The sequence below is a fragment of the Prunus avium genome, chromosome 2 (assembly GCF_965620075.1).
Source record: "Prunus avium chromosome 2, drPruAviu1.hap1.1, whole genome shotgun sequence".
NCBI lineage: Eukaryota > Viridiplantae > Streptophyta > Magnoliopsida > Rosales > Rosaceae > Prunus > Prunus avium.
Genome location: NC_142285.1, coordinates 3,059,646 through 3,076,411, shown reverse-complemented (window position 1 = coordinate 3,076,411; position 16,766 = coordinate 3,059,646). Strand labels below are relative to the sequence as shown.

Here is a 16,766-nt window from a genome sequence, read left to right as displayed (position 1 = left end):
AATGAAAAAGACTAAAGACTGGATTAGTTATCGTATCGCTCAAGTGTTCTCAATTTTAAATTCATGCATGAATATCAAATCTCAATTTAATGCAAGTCTGTTTTGATGACAACAAGCATGAAGGGGTTTTTTTTTTTTTTTTTTAATTTTTTTTTTTAAATTTTAAATAAAATTTACAAACACACAAATTGCTAGAAATAATTCCACTTCCCCCCAACTTGAATGAAACATTGTCCTCAATGTGTAAAACTTAGAAATAAGCAATGTTATAACAACAAATGAAGGGTATTAAAGTAAATAAAAAAAAAGAATTAAAATACAAAATAAATAGAAAATACAATTACAAAACAAATAACAAACAAACAAAAGAAACAGGAACCCTTAATCACACAAGTATACAAGCAACTCATGGATGACCAGTTAAGGGCCTTAGAAAAGACAGCCAGGGGTTCCGGGAAGGTTGGAGGGGTCACAATGGTCCCGCTTAAAACCCAAACTTCTTAGACACCGAAAGTGTCGCCTAAAGAACTCCTAGACACTGTATTGACAGAGACGCTCACTGGAGTTACCAAAAGTCAACTCATATTATTGTAATTATTAAAAAAAAAACAACTTAAAATAATAACAAAATAAGTAAAGAGAAAGGATTGGAATGCTCCCCCTTGAAGCGATTAGGTCGAGCATGATACCAAGTAAAGATAGTCTGAAAATTCAATCCTGATAAACAGGATTCTCCAAGTGAATCGTGTCATCCTGCAAAACAAAATTCTCCAAAAATGGTTTAAGACGTTGACCATTAACTTTAAAAACATTACCATTCTTTGGATCCTCAATCTCTACTGCTCCAAAAGGAAAAACTTTTGTGACCACAAATGGACCTGTCCATCTGGAACGCAGTTTACCAGGAAAAATATGCAATCTTGAATTATATAAGAGAACTTTCTGTGATGGTTCAAAGTTTTTCCTCAAAATATTTCTATCATGAAAAACCTTCATTTTCTCTTTGTAAATTCGAGAGTTTTCATAAGCATCATTCCTTAATTCTGCCAACTCATTCAACTGAAGCTTCCTATTCGAACTTGCATTATTTAAACCAAAATTAAACAATTTAATTGCCCAATATGCCTTATGTTCAAGTTCAACTGGTAAATGACAAGCCTTACCGTAGACAAGTCTGTACGGTGACATCCCTATGGGGGATTTGTATGCTGTACGGTATGCCCATAAAGCATCAGTTAATCTCAAAGACCAATCTTTACGGTTAGGACTCACAGTTTTTTCCAAAATTTGTTTTATCTCCCGATTAGCAAGTTCAACTTGACCGCTTGTTTGTGGGTGATATGGGGTAGCGACTTTATGAGTGACACCATATTTTTTCATTAAAGCCTCAAAAGGTTTATTACAAAAGTGTTTCCCCCCATCACTTATTATAGCTCGAGGTGTTCCAAATCTTGAGAAAATGTTTTCTTTTAAAAACCGCAAAACAGTTTTATGATCATTATGTCGACAAGGAATAGCCTCTACCCATTTGGAAACATAATCAATACCGACCAAGATATAAAGATATCCAAAAGAAACGGGAAACGGACCCATAAAATCAATGCCCCAACAATCAAATATTTCAATTACCAAAATTGGGTTCAAAGGCATCATATTTCTACGGGTAATTGCCCCCAACTTTTGACAACGGTCACAAGTTCGACAAAAAGAATTAGTGTCTTTAAAAAGCGTAGGCCAATAAAATCCACACTGCAAAATCTTTGCAGCGGTTTTCTTTACAGAAAAATGACCACCACATGCTTCATTATGACAAAAAGAAATTACTGCATGGATTTCATTATCAGGTACACACCTCCTAATGATTTGATCAGGACAGTATTTAAACAGATAGGGGTCATCCCAAAAGAAATTTTTAACCTCTGTAAGAAATTTCCTCTTGTCTTGAGCAGTCCAATCAGATGGAATTTTACCTGTAGCAAGAAAATTAACAATGTTAGCAAACCAAGGTAATTCCGAAATAGTAAATAATTGCTCATCTGGAAAAGAATCATTAATTGGCAATGTTTCAATGGAATCCTCAAAACTCAATCTAGACAAATGATCAGCCACTACATTTTCTACTCCCTTTTTGTCTTTGATTGTGATGTCAAATTCTTGAAGTAGTAGGATCCACCTAATCAGTCGAGCTTTAGCATCTTTCTTTTCAAAAAGGTATTTTAAAGCTGCATGGTCAGTGAATATAACAATAGGTGATCCAACTATATAAGAACGAAACTTATCCAAAGCAAATACCACAGCAAGGAGTTCTTTTTCAGTTGTAGAATAATTCATCTGAGCACTGTTCAAGGTTCTGCTTGCATAATGGATGACATGTGGCTTCTTATCCTTTCTTTGCCCCAAAACAGCTCCAACCGCAAAATCACTGGCATCACACATAATTTCAAAAGGTAAAGTCCAGTTAGGTGGTTGCATAATTGGAGCAGATGTGAGCATTTCAATTAATTTCTCAAAAGCCTTTTGACATGAATCAGACCACTCAAATATACTGTCTTTTAATAGGAGATTACACAAGGGTCTAGATATTGCACTAAAATTCTGAATAAATCCTCTATAAAAACCAGCATGACCTAAAAATGATCTGACATCTTTAACAGTTTTTGGAACTGGCAATTTTGAAATTAATTCAATTTTAGCTTTATCCACTTCAATTCCTTTAGAAGAAACAATATGACCAAGAACAATTCCAGAAGAAACCATAAAATGACATTTCTCCCAATTTAAAACAAAGTTTTTCTCCTGGCATCGAACCAATACTTTTTCCAAATTACTCAAGCAATTATCAAAAGAATCACCAAAAACAGATATATCATCCATGAAAACTTCAAGAAATTGCTCAACCATATCACTGAAAATACTGATCATGCATCTTTGAAAAGTAGCAGGAGCATTACATAATCCGAAAGGCATTCTACGAAAAGCAAAAGTACCAAAAGGACATGTAAAAGTAGTTTTTTCTTGATCTTCAATGGCAATTTCAATTTGATAATAACTTGAGTATCCATCTAAGAAGCAATAAAATTCATGACCGGCTACCCTTTCTAAGATTTGATCAATAAAAGGTAAAGGGAAATGGTCTTTTCTAGTTGCAGAATTTAGCTTTCTATAATCAATGCACATGCGCCAACTTGAAACAACTCTAGTAGGTATCAATTCATTTTTATCATTTTCAACCACAGTTATGCCAGATTTCTCAGGTACAACTTGAGTAGGACTTACCCATTTACTATCAGAGATGGAGTAAATAATACCTGCATCTATTAATTTCAACACCTCAGTTTTAACAACATCTTTCATGATTGGGTTTAACCTACGTTGTGCCTCCCTGGAAGACTTGGCTTCATCCTCTAAAAATATTTTATGAGTACAGACAAGAGGACTAAAAGATTGGGGGTAGGAGTGGGTGTAGTGAGAAATTGCAGGGGCAATGAAGAAGAGAGGGTGGGGTCTTCCAAATGGGGAGTGGTGACTAGGTATGAAGAAGATTGGTGTGGGTGAGATTGGAAAGTGATGAAAATGACAAAAATGTCCTTAAAATCAGAAGCACATGCCCCTCACATGTCCATTTAGACGATAATATTGTTAAGATATTTAGTCGTTTGTTTTTCAATAAATTCCTATTTGTTAGGAAGTCTGTTGCTTTTACCTCTTCCTTAGGAGAATCCCATATTATTACGAGTTGTTAGTCGTGGGATCAGACGTTGCTTTATTTTCTAACTTTCAGTTATTTGCATTTGTATTTAATTAGACTTCATGTCAATGAATTTGTATCGCATTCCTTTTTACTCATTCTGCAGCAAACTCAATTTTTAGTTTTACAACAATTGGTATCAGAGCCCCCCACTGGGGCTTGATTTGAAAAAGCAGTAGCTTTCATTCTTGCCGCAGCAAGATATTCAATGGCTTCTGAAAACAGCTTTCTGCAACCTGTGATTCCACTCTTCGATGGTCACTATGATCATTTGATGTTGAAGGATTTGAAGACGCTGCTAAAGACGTTGGAGGATTATTTGTTTCAAGCAATACATCGTGCCATTCTCGAAACCATCCCAAAGAAGGACACTGCTAAAGACATCTGGGATTCGATGAAGACGAAGTACCAAGGCACTACACTGGTGAAACGTGCACAACTCCAAGATCTTTGGAAAAAGTTTGAAATTCTTCACATGAAGGAAGGAGAGTTAGTTACTGATTACTTTGCAAGAACACTGTCAATTGCAAACAAGATGTGCATTCATGGAGAAAATTTGGAAGATGTTGCAGTCATTGAGAAAATCCTTCACTCAATGGCACGCAAATTTGACTATGTGGTGTGTTCCATTGAAGAATCGAATGACATTGATAGTATTTCGATTGATATGTTGCAAAGCTCACTGTTAGTTCATGAGCAGAGGATGACCAACTATGTTGTGGAGGAGCAAGCCTTGAAGGTCACTACTCATGAAGGAACTACTTCTCCAGAAAGAGGGAAAGGACGTGGGGGATTTCAAGGAAGCGGTAGAGGTAGAGGATGCCAACTTTCTTACAATCAAGGAGCACAATTTGACAAGGCAAGTGTGGAATGTTATCACTGTCACAAGCTTGGCCACTATCAGTATGAATGCCCTGACAAAGAGAAGGAAACCAAGGTAAATTTCGCTGAGACTGAAGGAGGAATGCTCTTGATGGCTTACATCGACAAGAAGGAGAATTCATCAGGTGATACTTTGTATTTAGATTCGGGTTGCAGCAATCACATGTGTGGAAACAAGTCTTTGTTTTATGATTTGGATGAAACATTCAGAGAAACTGTGAAGCTTGGGAACAACTCCTGCATTTCTGTCATGGGGAAAGGGGATATCAAATTCCATATAAAAAACAACACTATGCAGACAATTTCTAGTGTGTTTTATATCCCAGATTTGAAAAGCAATCTCATCAGTATGGGCCAACTGCAAGAGAGGGGTTATATCATCATCATCCAACAAAGTCGGTGTAAAATTCATCATCCAAAAAAGGACCTAATAGCAGAAGCAAAAATGACAGCCAATCATATGTTCCCTCTGCACATTCAGTATGATGCCCTGAAGTGTCTCTCAACAAGAGTGCAAGATCCAACATGGCTATGGCATCTTTGTTAGGGTCATTTGAGTTTCAAAGGCTTGAAAACCCTACATGAGAAGAATATGGTGGAAGGAATGCCTAAGATTAATTGTCCCACATAAATGTGTGAAGATTGCACTGTTGGTAAACAACATCGTGATTCTTTCCCGCAAGGAAAAGCATGGAGAGCTGAGCAAATCCTACAGTTGGTTCATTCATACATTTGTGGACCAATCAATCCAACATCGAATGGAAACAAAAGGTACTTTATTACCTTCATTGATGATTATAGTCGAAAAACATGGGTTTATTTCTTGCAAGAGAAATTTGAAGCTTTTATTGTTTTTAAAAGCTTTAAGGCTCGAGTTGAAAAAGAATCTGGCAAGTACATTCAGATCCTTTGTATAGATCGTGGTGGTGAATTTAACTCACATAACTTTGCAAGTTTTTGTGAATTGCATGGAATGCGGAGGCAACTTACTATTACATACACACCACAACAAAACGACGTGGTAGAAAGAAAGAATCAGACGATTATGAACATGGTGTTAAGCATGTTGGTGAAAAAAAGTATTTTGAAGACTTTCTGGCTAGAAGCAGTCAATTGGAGTGTTCATGTACTCAACCGAAGCCTTATCTTTGCTGTAAAAAACATAACACCACAAGAAGCTTGGAGTGAAGTCAGGCCATCAGTTGATCACTTCAGAATCTTCGAGTGTATAGCGTATGCACATGTTCCAAATGAAAAGAGAACAAAGCTTGACGATAAAAGTGTGAAGTGTGTCTTTATTGGGGTTAGTGAGGAATCCAAGGCGTATAGGTTATATAATCCCATTACCAAGAAAATAATCATCAGTCGAGATATTCTGTTTGATGAAGAAAACACATGGGATTGGAGCAGCACCGAACAACAACAAATTTTAATTGATCTTGAGGAAGTTGGCGGGGAAATTACACAGCCATTGCAACCTCTTCTTGAAAGTCAAGGGTCTGAATCACACTTGCAGCTTCTTGGTCAGTCCCTTGGAGAAGTTCCAAGTTCCTCAGCAAGTGTTTCAATTCCAAATGAAGATCAGGCATCCAGCTCAGAACCACAACGACAAAGGAAAAGACCATCTTGGATGATAGATTATGTTAGTGGAGATGAATTATCTTATGAGGATACTACTGCTTATTTCGCTTTATTTGCAGGCTCCGATCCTATATTGTTTGCAGAAGCAATGAAAGAAGAAAAGTGGAAAAAAGCCATGGATGCAAAGATTCAAGCTATAGAGAAGAATGAGACTTGGGAGGAGTACGCCTATCAACTGGTAGCTTTATGTTTCCCAAGGAACCTGCAGGAACAAGCTTCATACTCTCACAATTGCACATCTCAATCATGAATCCATCTGGGTCATTGAAGAAGAATTGGTCAATTGTTGTTTTATTTTCATCATCCTCCACTGATCTTTTAATGTACTTCAAATTCAAGTCCTTTAGTTTCCGCTCTATTGCTTCCATGTCTTCACACTGCAAGTAATATAGTGTATCAATTAGTAAGGCAACATAATTTATTTCGCTCACCCATATTATAACATTTGGCATAGTAATATAGTCGCAGGCAAGTAATTTTTTCATTTTAAAAGGAGGAAAAATTTAGCACTCTACTGAACTATTGTCTGTGTCCTCGCATTACCCCTAGATTTTCAATATGACTTTAACATCTAGATTTTCAATATGACTTTAACATCTAACTTTCAAAACGTTCTAACACTCATATTGTTAATTTCATTCTTTTTCTTTTTTTTAAATGAGTTATTTTTAGGGTAATTTTGTCATATTTTCTACCTTCTTTCTTTCCCTTACTTCCTCTCTCTTTCCTTTTAAGCAAAGTGAAAAAAATAACCTAAGGAGTGTCATCATGCGCTTGACACATGATTAAAACTAATATATTATTTAGGCAAAAAGTCATTTTTTATCCTTGTGGTTTACCACTTTTACCACTAAAGTCCATGTAGTTTCAATTTGGTCATGTTTGCCCCTGTGGTTTCAATTTGAAGGAATTCAAGGACAATCCCAATTTCTGTTAAATTATTCTCAACTTTTTTATATCTCTGTCAAATCTTGCACCCCTTCGGAACCAACCAGAGCGTCCAAAGCACAACCCAAGTGTCCTCCATGTTGTCCCATTATCCTGTTTTGAGATCTCATTCATGGGGCCTGAATTGGAGGTTTAAGTTTTACTCATTGTGGACTCAAAACAACTAGTCACTATTTTCAAAAATCAAGAACATAAAAAGATATCTTAATAAGAAAACCAAAGAGGAAGAAGAATTGTAACATCCCACATCGACCAATGAAAAGGGAGTGAAGTGCCTTATATGTACATGCCCACCTTCATCTAGCACGAGGCCTTTTGGAAGCTCACTGGTTTCGGATTCATGGGAACTCCGAAGTTAAGAGAGTTGGGGCTAGAGCAATCCCAGAATGGGTGACCCACTGGGAAGTTGCTCGTGAGTTCCCAGAAATAAAACCGTGAGGGCAGAGAGGGGGGCCAAAGCGAACAATGTTGTGCTACGACGGAGCCGATCCTAGGATGTGACAAGAATTGTTTGGTTGATGAGCAATTATTCCAGTTAAAGCTTCAACCTTGATAACCAATCCACGATTAGCAAATTCAAGCTTCGAGCCTCCAACCATAAATTATTTTAAGGCAAAATAGTAGCAAGGTCTCTTTCACCAAGTAAAGCTCCACCACGTCCAACTAATGCTAGAGCTTTTCCCGATTCAGAGATGTTCGTGAACGGGAAGACGGATCGAAATATGGCACCGTCTTATAGGGAAAAGTCTTCCTTAAAATACAAAGCGGGGACTTTTCGGAGACACGAGACAAGAGCTTTGGCTTGGCCATCGATTGAGTCGATGTCCAAGTGGTTGAAAAATGTCCTTGAAGCGGATCAGGTAACGGAGTCGAATGCATATTTGAGTATAAGGAGTGCGAATTTGGAAGGGGCAACGGAGGTGGATGAGGGCCACCAACCGACTCAGAGGAAGAGCCAAAGGCATTGGTTTGTTGAGGATGGAGGCAAGGGTTGGCTGGTTAGGAGAGGATGCAAGTTGGACCAAAATGCCCCTCAATAGATAACAAAAGTTAAGAATAATTTAACAGAAATTGGAATTGTCCTTAAATTTCTTCAAATTGAAACCACATGGACCTTAGTGGTAAAAGTGGTAAATCACATGAACCAAAAGTGACTTTTTGCCTATTATTTAATGCTTTGATAAGAAGGGCACACTAAGGAGTTGTTTGGTAACCATTTCATTTTTCATTTTTTCAAAAAAAGATGAAAGTGAAAACTGCAAACATGTTTGGTAACGGATTTCGTTTTCATTTTTCAAAACAACTTGGAAGTCTTTCCAATGTATGTTTTTTTTTTTTTTTTTTTTGCGCTCTTTTCTCATTTTATGTCACTACACATGCATTACACTCCAGTTACCAAAACTCAATATTTGGAACCTTCTGACTTGGATTTTGCCGCCTGTTGAGGCCCAAAAAATCCATAGTTGGGCACGAATAAATTCCTAGCCCAAAACGATATATTATTGGAAAAAGACCCGATTTGGAGTACACGAAAGTCTGCCATGCACAAGCCACACCCTGCATGCCATGCCAAATAAAAATCTGTCATGCTAGAAATTGAGATTAAAATTATAAAGATGCATTTAGCTCTGCAAATTCATGCAAATTATCCTATCAAGCGTCATAATTAAAAGCATGCCATGCCAAGCGGGAAATTATTATTTCACACCCAATCGCACTACAAGCTTAAGTGGGCCCAAACCACTCGAATGCCCGGGGCTTGCTTGAGTGGGTTGTGGTATGGATGGTAACGAGTTGTCATGGGGCCCAACGATGGGTCGGGAAATGGAAGTCTCGGGTCGCTTGGGGGCCTTGGGACTCAAGCCCATTTTCTTAGGCCCAAACATGGGTAAGCACAAGAGAGAAAATAGCCCATTGCTTCAACTAGAGTAGCCCAACCAAAATAGCCCATTGCTTCAACTAGAGTAGCCCAACCAAAATGCCCAACATTTGATAAAGCCATCACATCCATTGGATAGATCATGTGGTTGTCTTAAAAAGCCTATATAATTAGAATAAAAAAGCAACACTAGCCTTGGCATTCGGCTGAAAGACAAAATCACGCAGGGGCTTGGGGAATCCACATGTGAAGGCCTGCTGGGAGGCTAAGGAACAAGTTCCAAGTGCAAGCATTCAAGAGACCAAGGGGTATTGGCACACAGGGAAGGATGCCATCCCTTAAACCAGCAGGCGCACCCATTTTCTTTCCTTCATCAGATTTGGCCATGGAAAGAGGAAGAAAGAAGAGAAAGAAGATGGGTGAAAATGAAAGCTCTCCTCTAAAGCAGCCGCGGGAAGGGGCATTGAGCTCCCAAAAATCTTTGATTGTGGGATTGGGCAGAGCTGACTTTGCCACCATGAGGTAAGTCAAGAAAGAGGAGAAGAAAGGAAGAGGAAAGCTTAGCTAGATTGGGAAGAAACCATTAGGGTTTCTTGGAGAAAAACAAACCCCAGCAACTATAAATAGGGCATCTTCTACCCAACACAACACAACCCACAACCTTCAGAGAGCAAGCTTCCTCTCTCACATGCAAACCCAGTAATTTTCGTGCTATCTTTGCCAATTTCCTCTATTTCCCCTGTTTTGGCAGATTGATAGAAGCTTTGACAGAGTCATTGTCAAGCTGCCGGAAACTGCTAAGGTCACCCAAAACTCTTCACCATCCTTCTCCCTCTTCATCAAACCTCCTTAGAACCCATTTCTCCTTTCATTAGAACCTCTGTCCCTCATAAGAACCCATAGCTCTCTCTCCTAAAGTGCTAAACCCATGATAATTTTGCTCCCATGCCATAATCTTCTCATGCAAAGCTAAAAGATTTATCTGTAATTTGTTGTTATTTTCATTGGTGAAGGTAACCAAGGAGTTTCCTAAGGCATCATCACCCTTTCGAGACATCTTTGAGGCTTGATCTTCGAACTCAGACACAAGGGGATACTTGCATCAGATTGCTCCTTGCAGCAGCCCAGCCCACTTGCTGTCGGAAGAAAAATGCCCCTACATCTTCCAACTGTTGTGTTTGACTACAGACCTAGTCTAAGCCTTAGGACCTCCATTGTAACTCGAAAAAATTCAGAGAAAAATACTACAAACTCTTTGTAACATGCACCTTCATTCTATTATCTCAAATTCACAATTTGACCCCCAAAAGAATTCAATGTTCCACATAAAATTGAAAATTGAAAACTGAAATCAATTACCAAATAACGAATAAACATTTCTCAAAAATAAATTTCAACTAAAAATTGTTACCAAACAAGTTTTCTGTTTTCTGTTTCTTAAAAATGGAAACTAAAAACTGTAAATTGAAATGGTTATCAAATGAGCTCTAAAATGTTGAGAAAGATTAGAAAATTTCGACAGCTAACACAAAAATTGAAAAAATAGTTCAAATTGTTTTCAAGAAAAAAGAATAATAAAAAACAGTTTCATCTTTCATGCTTCTAAAATTAGTTGGATCATATGGCTTGATACATACGCGCCAAAGGTGACAATTGGATTAGAGGAAGGAAAGAGAACATGACAAAGAGCAATTTGGGCAAGAATTCAATAAATAAATAGAATATTGTAGCAATTTGAAGAAGAAATTAACTGTTGAACACATAATAATAATAATAAAATAAAATAAAACTAACCTGGAATGAGATGTGGTTGTCCATGGGATCCAAGTGATCAGTATCCGCAGGAAGCCTCTCCTCATCCTCTGACTGCACCAAGTGAATCCCAATTCCATAATTAAACATCCAAGCACCATCAAACTCGAAAGCTGGCGGCCTCTCAATCTTAACGAACCCCAAAACTTTGGTGTAGAAATCCACCGACTCCTCCACATTTCTACACAGCCTCGACACGTGGTTCAACGCCATTAGAGGAAGTTGTTCTTCTTCGTGTTTACTTCTCTCTTTCGCATTTGGTTTCTCCACCTTCCTCTCCTCCATTTGTGACATTTTCTCTCACTTAGTTGCTAGTTATTTTCTTCTCTGCTATGGCTAACGGCTGTGATTTTGTGATGGTGTTTTATTTTGTTATGCAGAAATCTGTAGGGCATTAATGGCAGTTGCCCTAATTTCGACACGTGGTGATGGGATGCATGCAAAGGGGTTTACGTGTGATTGCCTGTAGGAGACGTCTGGGGTTTTGACTGGTGGCAGGCAATTGGCAACTCTAACTTGAATTTATTTATTTATTAACTCTCTATACGCTCTTGCGAAGGACTTTTTTTTTTCTTTTTTTTTTTAAATTTATTTTAAAATTAAAAAGGATAATAGGTAGTTGTATTTCATAAAAATATGATCCATTATCCAATTTTTTTATTAAATATGAAAAAAGTGTGAATTTACCATATTATCCTTATTTAATTAATAATTTTAATTCTTAATGTTTGCATTAACCAATGACATTTTCTGGTATTTTGAATGTTTCACCACTCTTTACCTTTTGCTTTATATATATAGATATAGATTTTAATTTTATATGGTAGCCAAACTTTAAAGTTGTAATTTGCCAAAATATTGACGAATAATTAATATCTCTAAAGTATAAACTAATATAAGTAGGAGGGTCCTTTTTTCTAATTTTTTTTTAAGAAAGAAATAGTATAGCCGCACGGCTAGACTCTGTTTTTAATTGTTTTTTAAAAGAAATCGTATAGCCGCGAGGCTGTACTCGGTTTTTGTTAATTTTTTAAGGGAAATAGTATAGCCGCCCAGGTATATTCGATTTTCCCCAATGTTTTAATAAGAAATAGTACAGCCGCACGGCTTACTCAGTTTTGTTTAAAAAGAAATAGTACAATGCTCGTATTGAACATGTACCTACGTATTTTTCATATTTAATACACATATTATTTACAAAATTTTCAATAATGCACACAAAATTCAAGTATTATTAAATATTAAATATTAAAATATTATATAGTGGGCGAACTTTTAAGTTGTAACTTGCCAAAATTTTGAAGAATAATTAATATCTATAAAGTATAAACTAATACAACTAGGAGGGTCTTTTTTTTTTTTTTTTATACAAACTATACTCGATAATTGTTTTTTAAAAGAAAAGTATAGTCGATTGGCCATACTCGCCTTTTCCCTAATTTTTTTTAATACGAAATAGTACAGCCGCATGGCTATACTAGGTTTTAGAAAAAATTAAAAATAAATAGTACAATACTCGTATTTAACATGTACGTACATATTTTTCATATTTAATACAAAATTTTCAATAATACACACAGCATTCATGTATCATTGAATATAAATAATATATATTAAAATATTATATAGTCGCCGAACTTTTAAGTGGTAATTTGCAAAAATGTTGACAAGTAATTAATACCTATAAAGTATAAACTAATGTAATTATGAGCGTCTTTTTCTTGTATTTTAGAAAGAAATCGTATAGCCGCATGCCTATACTTTGTATTAATAGTTGTTTAAAAGAAACAGTGTAGCCGACCGGCTATACTCGGTTTTTCTCTAGTTTTTAAAAGAAATAGTATCGCCGACCGGCTATACTCGCTTTTTCCCTAATTTTTTAATCAGAAATTGTACAGCCGCTCGGCTATACCCGGTTTTTTTTTATTATTATTAATAAAAGTAGTACAATACTCATATTGAACATGTATGTACATATTTTTCATATTTAATATAGGTATTGTTCACAAAATTTTCAATAATACACAAGTATTATTGAATATAAATAATATATATGAAAATATTATATAATTGATGAACTTTTAAGTTTGTAATTTGCCAAAATTTTGACGAATAATTAATATCTATAAAGTTTAAACTAATGAAACTATGAGGGCCTTTTTTTTTAGAGATATTTATAAAAATACCCAATCCTAGACATGTATTTATAAAAATACTCAAGCACTATTTAAACATAGAAACATACCCAAAATGGGTTTTGGGTATGTGTGTAATGATGAGTTTTGGGTATGTTTATAAATGGGTTTTGAGTGTGTGTAATGATGAGTTTTGGGTATGTTTATAAAGTGTTTTGGGTGTTGGGTATTTTTATAATTTCAGCTCCCATTTTGGGTATTTTAGTGAAACTCCCTTTTTTTATTACAAAGAAATAGTATAGCCACTCGGTTAAACATTGTTTTTTGATTTTTTATTATTAAAGAAATAGTATAGATGTGCTGCTATACCTCGTTTTTTCTAATTTAAAATGAAATAGTACAGCCAAACAGCTATACTCGGTTTTTTAAATTTTGTTTAAAAAGTAATAGTACAATACTCATATCGAACATGTACGTACATACTTTTCATATTTAATACATGTATTGTTTGTAAAATTCTCAATAATACACACAAAATTCAAAAAACTAATGCAACTACAATGGTCCTTTTTTTTTAATAGAAAGAAAGAGTATAGCCGGGTGGCTATACTCTTTTTTTAATTGTTTTTAAAAAGAAATCTTATAGCGCTATACTTTGGTTTTGCTAAGTTTTCAAAAGAAATAGTATAGCCGCCGAGGCATACTCTATTTTTCCCTAATTTTTTAAAAAGAAATAGTACAACCACACGGCTATACTCGATATTTTTTATTTTTTAAACAGAAATAGTACAATACTCGTATGGAACATGTACGCACGTATTTTTCATATTTAATACATGTATTGGTTACAAAATTTAAGTATTATTGAAAACAAATAATATATATTTAAATATTTAAATAAACTATATTAAAATATTATATAGTAACCTAAGTTTTAAGTTGTAATTTGCCAAAATTTTGACGAATAATTAATATCTATAAAGTTTAAACTAATGCAACTAGGATGGTCCTTTTTTCTGGTTTTTAAAAATAATAATAATAATAGTACAGCCGCACGGCTATACGCTTTTTTTTAAAGGAATAGTATAGCCGATCAGCCATACTCGCTTTTCTCTAACGTTTTAAAAAAATAGTACAGCCGCACGGCTATACGCGGTTTTTAAATTTTTTTTACAAAGTATTACAATACTTGTATTGAACGTGTACATATGCATTTTTCATATTTAATACACATATTGTTCACAAAATTTTCAATAATACGCACAAAGTTCAAGTATTATTGAATACAAATGATATATATTTAAATATTACATAGTGGACGAACTTTTAAGTTGTAATTTTTCAAAATTTTATGAATAATTAATATATATATATATATATATATATATATATATATATATATATATATATATATATATAAAGCAAAATGCAGAGAATGGTGAAACATTCAAAATACCAAAAAATGCCTTGGTTAATTTAAACATTAAGAATTAAAATTATTAATTAAATTAAGATAATATGGTAAATTCACATGTTTTATATTAAAAAGAATTAAAATTTAAAACAAAATAAGATAATATGTCCTACTTTTATGGAACATAACTACCCATCCATATTATATTTTCTTAATTCTAAAAATAAAATAAAAAATAAAACCAATTGACACATCCTCACGCATGTGCCAAGGGGCTAGTATATATAAAGTATAACTAATTTAAGTAGGAGGGTTCTTTTTTCAAGTTTTTTTCGGAAAGAAATCGTATAGCCTCATAGCTGTACTCTATTATTTAATTGTTTTTTTTAAAGAAATCGTATAGTTGCATAGCTATACTCGGTTTTTGCTAATTTTTCAATAGAAATAGTATAGCCCCCTAGGTATACTCTGTTCTTCCCTATTTTTTTTAATAAGAAATAGTATAGCCGCATGGCTATACTAGGTTTTTTCATTTGAAAAAAATAAATAGTACAATACTCGTATTTAACATGTGCGTACATATTTTTCTAATTTAATACATGTATTGGTTTCAAAATTTTCAATAATACACACAAAATTCAAGTATTATTGAATACAAATAATATATATTAAAATATTAAAATAAAATATATTAAAATATTATATAGTAACCTAACTTTTAAGTTGTAATTTGCCAAAATTTTTGGCTAATAATTAATATCAATAAAATATAAACTAATACACTAGTTTAGTAATAGTACCGCCGCACGGCTATATCCTTTTTTATTTTTTATTTCAAGAAATAGTATCGCCGACCGGCTATACTAGCTTTTCTCTATTTTTTATATAAAAAAAATAGAACAATCGTGGGGCTATACACGGTTTTTTTTTTAATTTTTTTAGAAAGTATTACAGTACTTGTGTTGAACATGTACGTACATATTTTTCATATTTCATACACGTATTGTTCACAAAATTTTCTAGAATACACACAAAGTTCAATTATTAATGAATACAAATAATATATGTTACAATATTTAAATATTATATAGTGGCCGAACTTTTAAGTTGTAATTTTTTCAAAATTTTGACTAATAATTAATATCTATAAAATATAAACTTATGTAAGTAGGAGTGTCCTTTTTTCTAGTTTTTTCAAAAGAAAACGTATAGCCTCACGGCTATACTCTGTTGTAATTTGCCAAAATTTTGACGAATAATTAATATCTATAAAGTATAAACTAATGCAACTAGGAGGCTCATTTTTTCTGGTTTTTTTAAAAATAAATAGTGTCACATGGCTATACTTTGTTTTTTTAAAAAAATAGTATAGCCGACCGGCCATACACTCTTTTCTCTAATTTTTTTACAAAATAGTTCCGCCGCTCGGCTATACTCGGTTTTTTAAATTTTTTACAAAGAAATAGTACAATACTCGTATTGACCATGTACGTAAGTATTTTTCATATTTAATACACTTATATTTTATAAAGTTTTCAATAATACACACAAAATTCAAGTATTATTGAATACAAATGATATATATTTAAATATTTAAATAAATTATATTAAAATATTATATGGTGGCCGAACTTTAAAGTTGTAATTTTGCCAAAATTATGATGAATGATTAATATCTCTAAAGTATAAACTAATATAAGTAGGAGGGTCCTTTTTTATATATATATTTTAGAAAGAAATAGTGTGGCTACATGACTATACTCGGTTTTTTTTAAAGAGATAGTAGAATACTAGTATGAAACATATACGTACATATTTTTCATATTTAATATAGTATATTTTACAAAATTTTCAATAATACACACAAAATTCGTGTATTATTGAATATAACTAATATATGTTAAAAAATTTAAATAAATTATATTCAAATATTATATAGTGGCTGAACTTTTAAGTTGTAATTTGCCAAAATTTTACGAATAATTAATATCTATAAAGTATAAACTATTGCAACTAGGAGGGTCCTTTTCTCTTGTGCTTTTAGAAAAAAAAATAGTATAGCAGCACGGCTATACTCTGTTTTTAGTTCTTTTTTAAAAATAGTATAGCCGCCCGGCTAAACTCAGTTTTTTCTAATTTTTTGAAAGAAATAGTATAGCCGCTTAGTGGCATTCGCTTTTTCCCTTTTTTTTTTAATAAGAAATAATACAGCCGCATGTCTATACCCGGTTTTTTAAAATAAGAAATAGTACAATACTCGTATTGAACATGTACGTATGTATTTTTCATATTTAATCCACATACTGT

At 33.8% G+C, this 16,766-nt stretch overlaps 1 protein-coding gene across 1 annotated transcript; it reads right to left on the bottom strand.

Annotated features, from left to right (window-relative positions):
- Positions 1 to 6,356: 6,356 nt before the first annotated feature.
- On the bottom strand, positions 6,357 to 11,226 carry GLYI8 (Lactoylglutathione lyase / glyoxalase I family protein). The gene is made up of 2 exons (XM_088249674.1): positions 10,893 to 11,226; positions 6,357 to 6,648 (listed from the first exon to the last, which is right to left on the bottom strand). The coding sequence occupies exons 1-2, from the start codon at positions 11,202 to 11,204 to the stop codon at positions 6,406 to 6,408; spliced, it is 555 nt and encodes a 184-aa protein (XP_088105800.1). The 5' UTR covers positions 11,205 to 11,226; the 3' UTR covers positions 6,357 to 6,405.
- Between the last annotated feature and the right edge of the window lie 5,540 nt (positions 11,227 to 16,766).

Excerpts from the sequence above, each read along its gene's own strand:
- GLYI8 (XM_088249674.1), bottom strand. The coding sequence starts at position 11,204 with ATGTCACAAATGGAGGAGAGGAAGGTGGAGAAACCAAATGCGAAAGAG. Across the intron at positions 6,649-10,892 it reads ACAACCACATCTCATTCCAG|TGTGAAGACATGGAAGCAAT; the intron begins GTTAGTTTTATT and ends TATTACTTGCAG.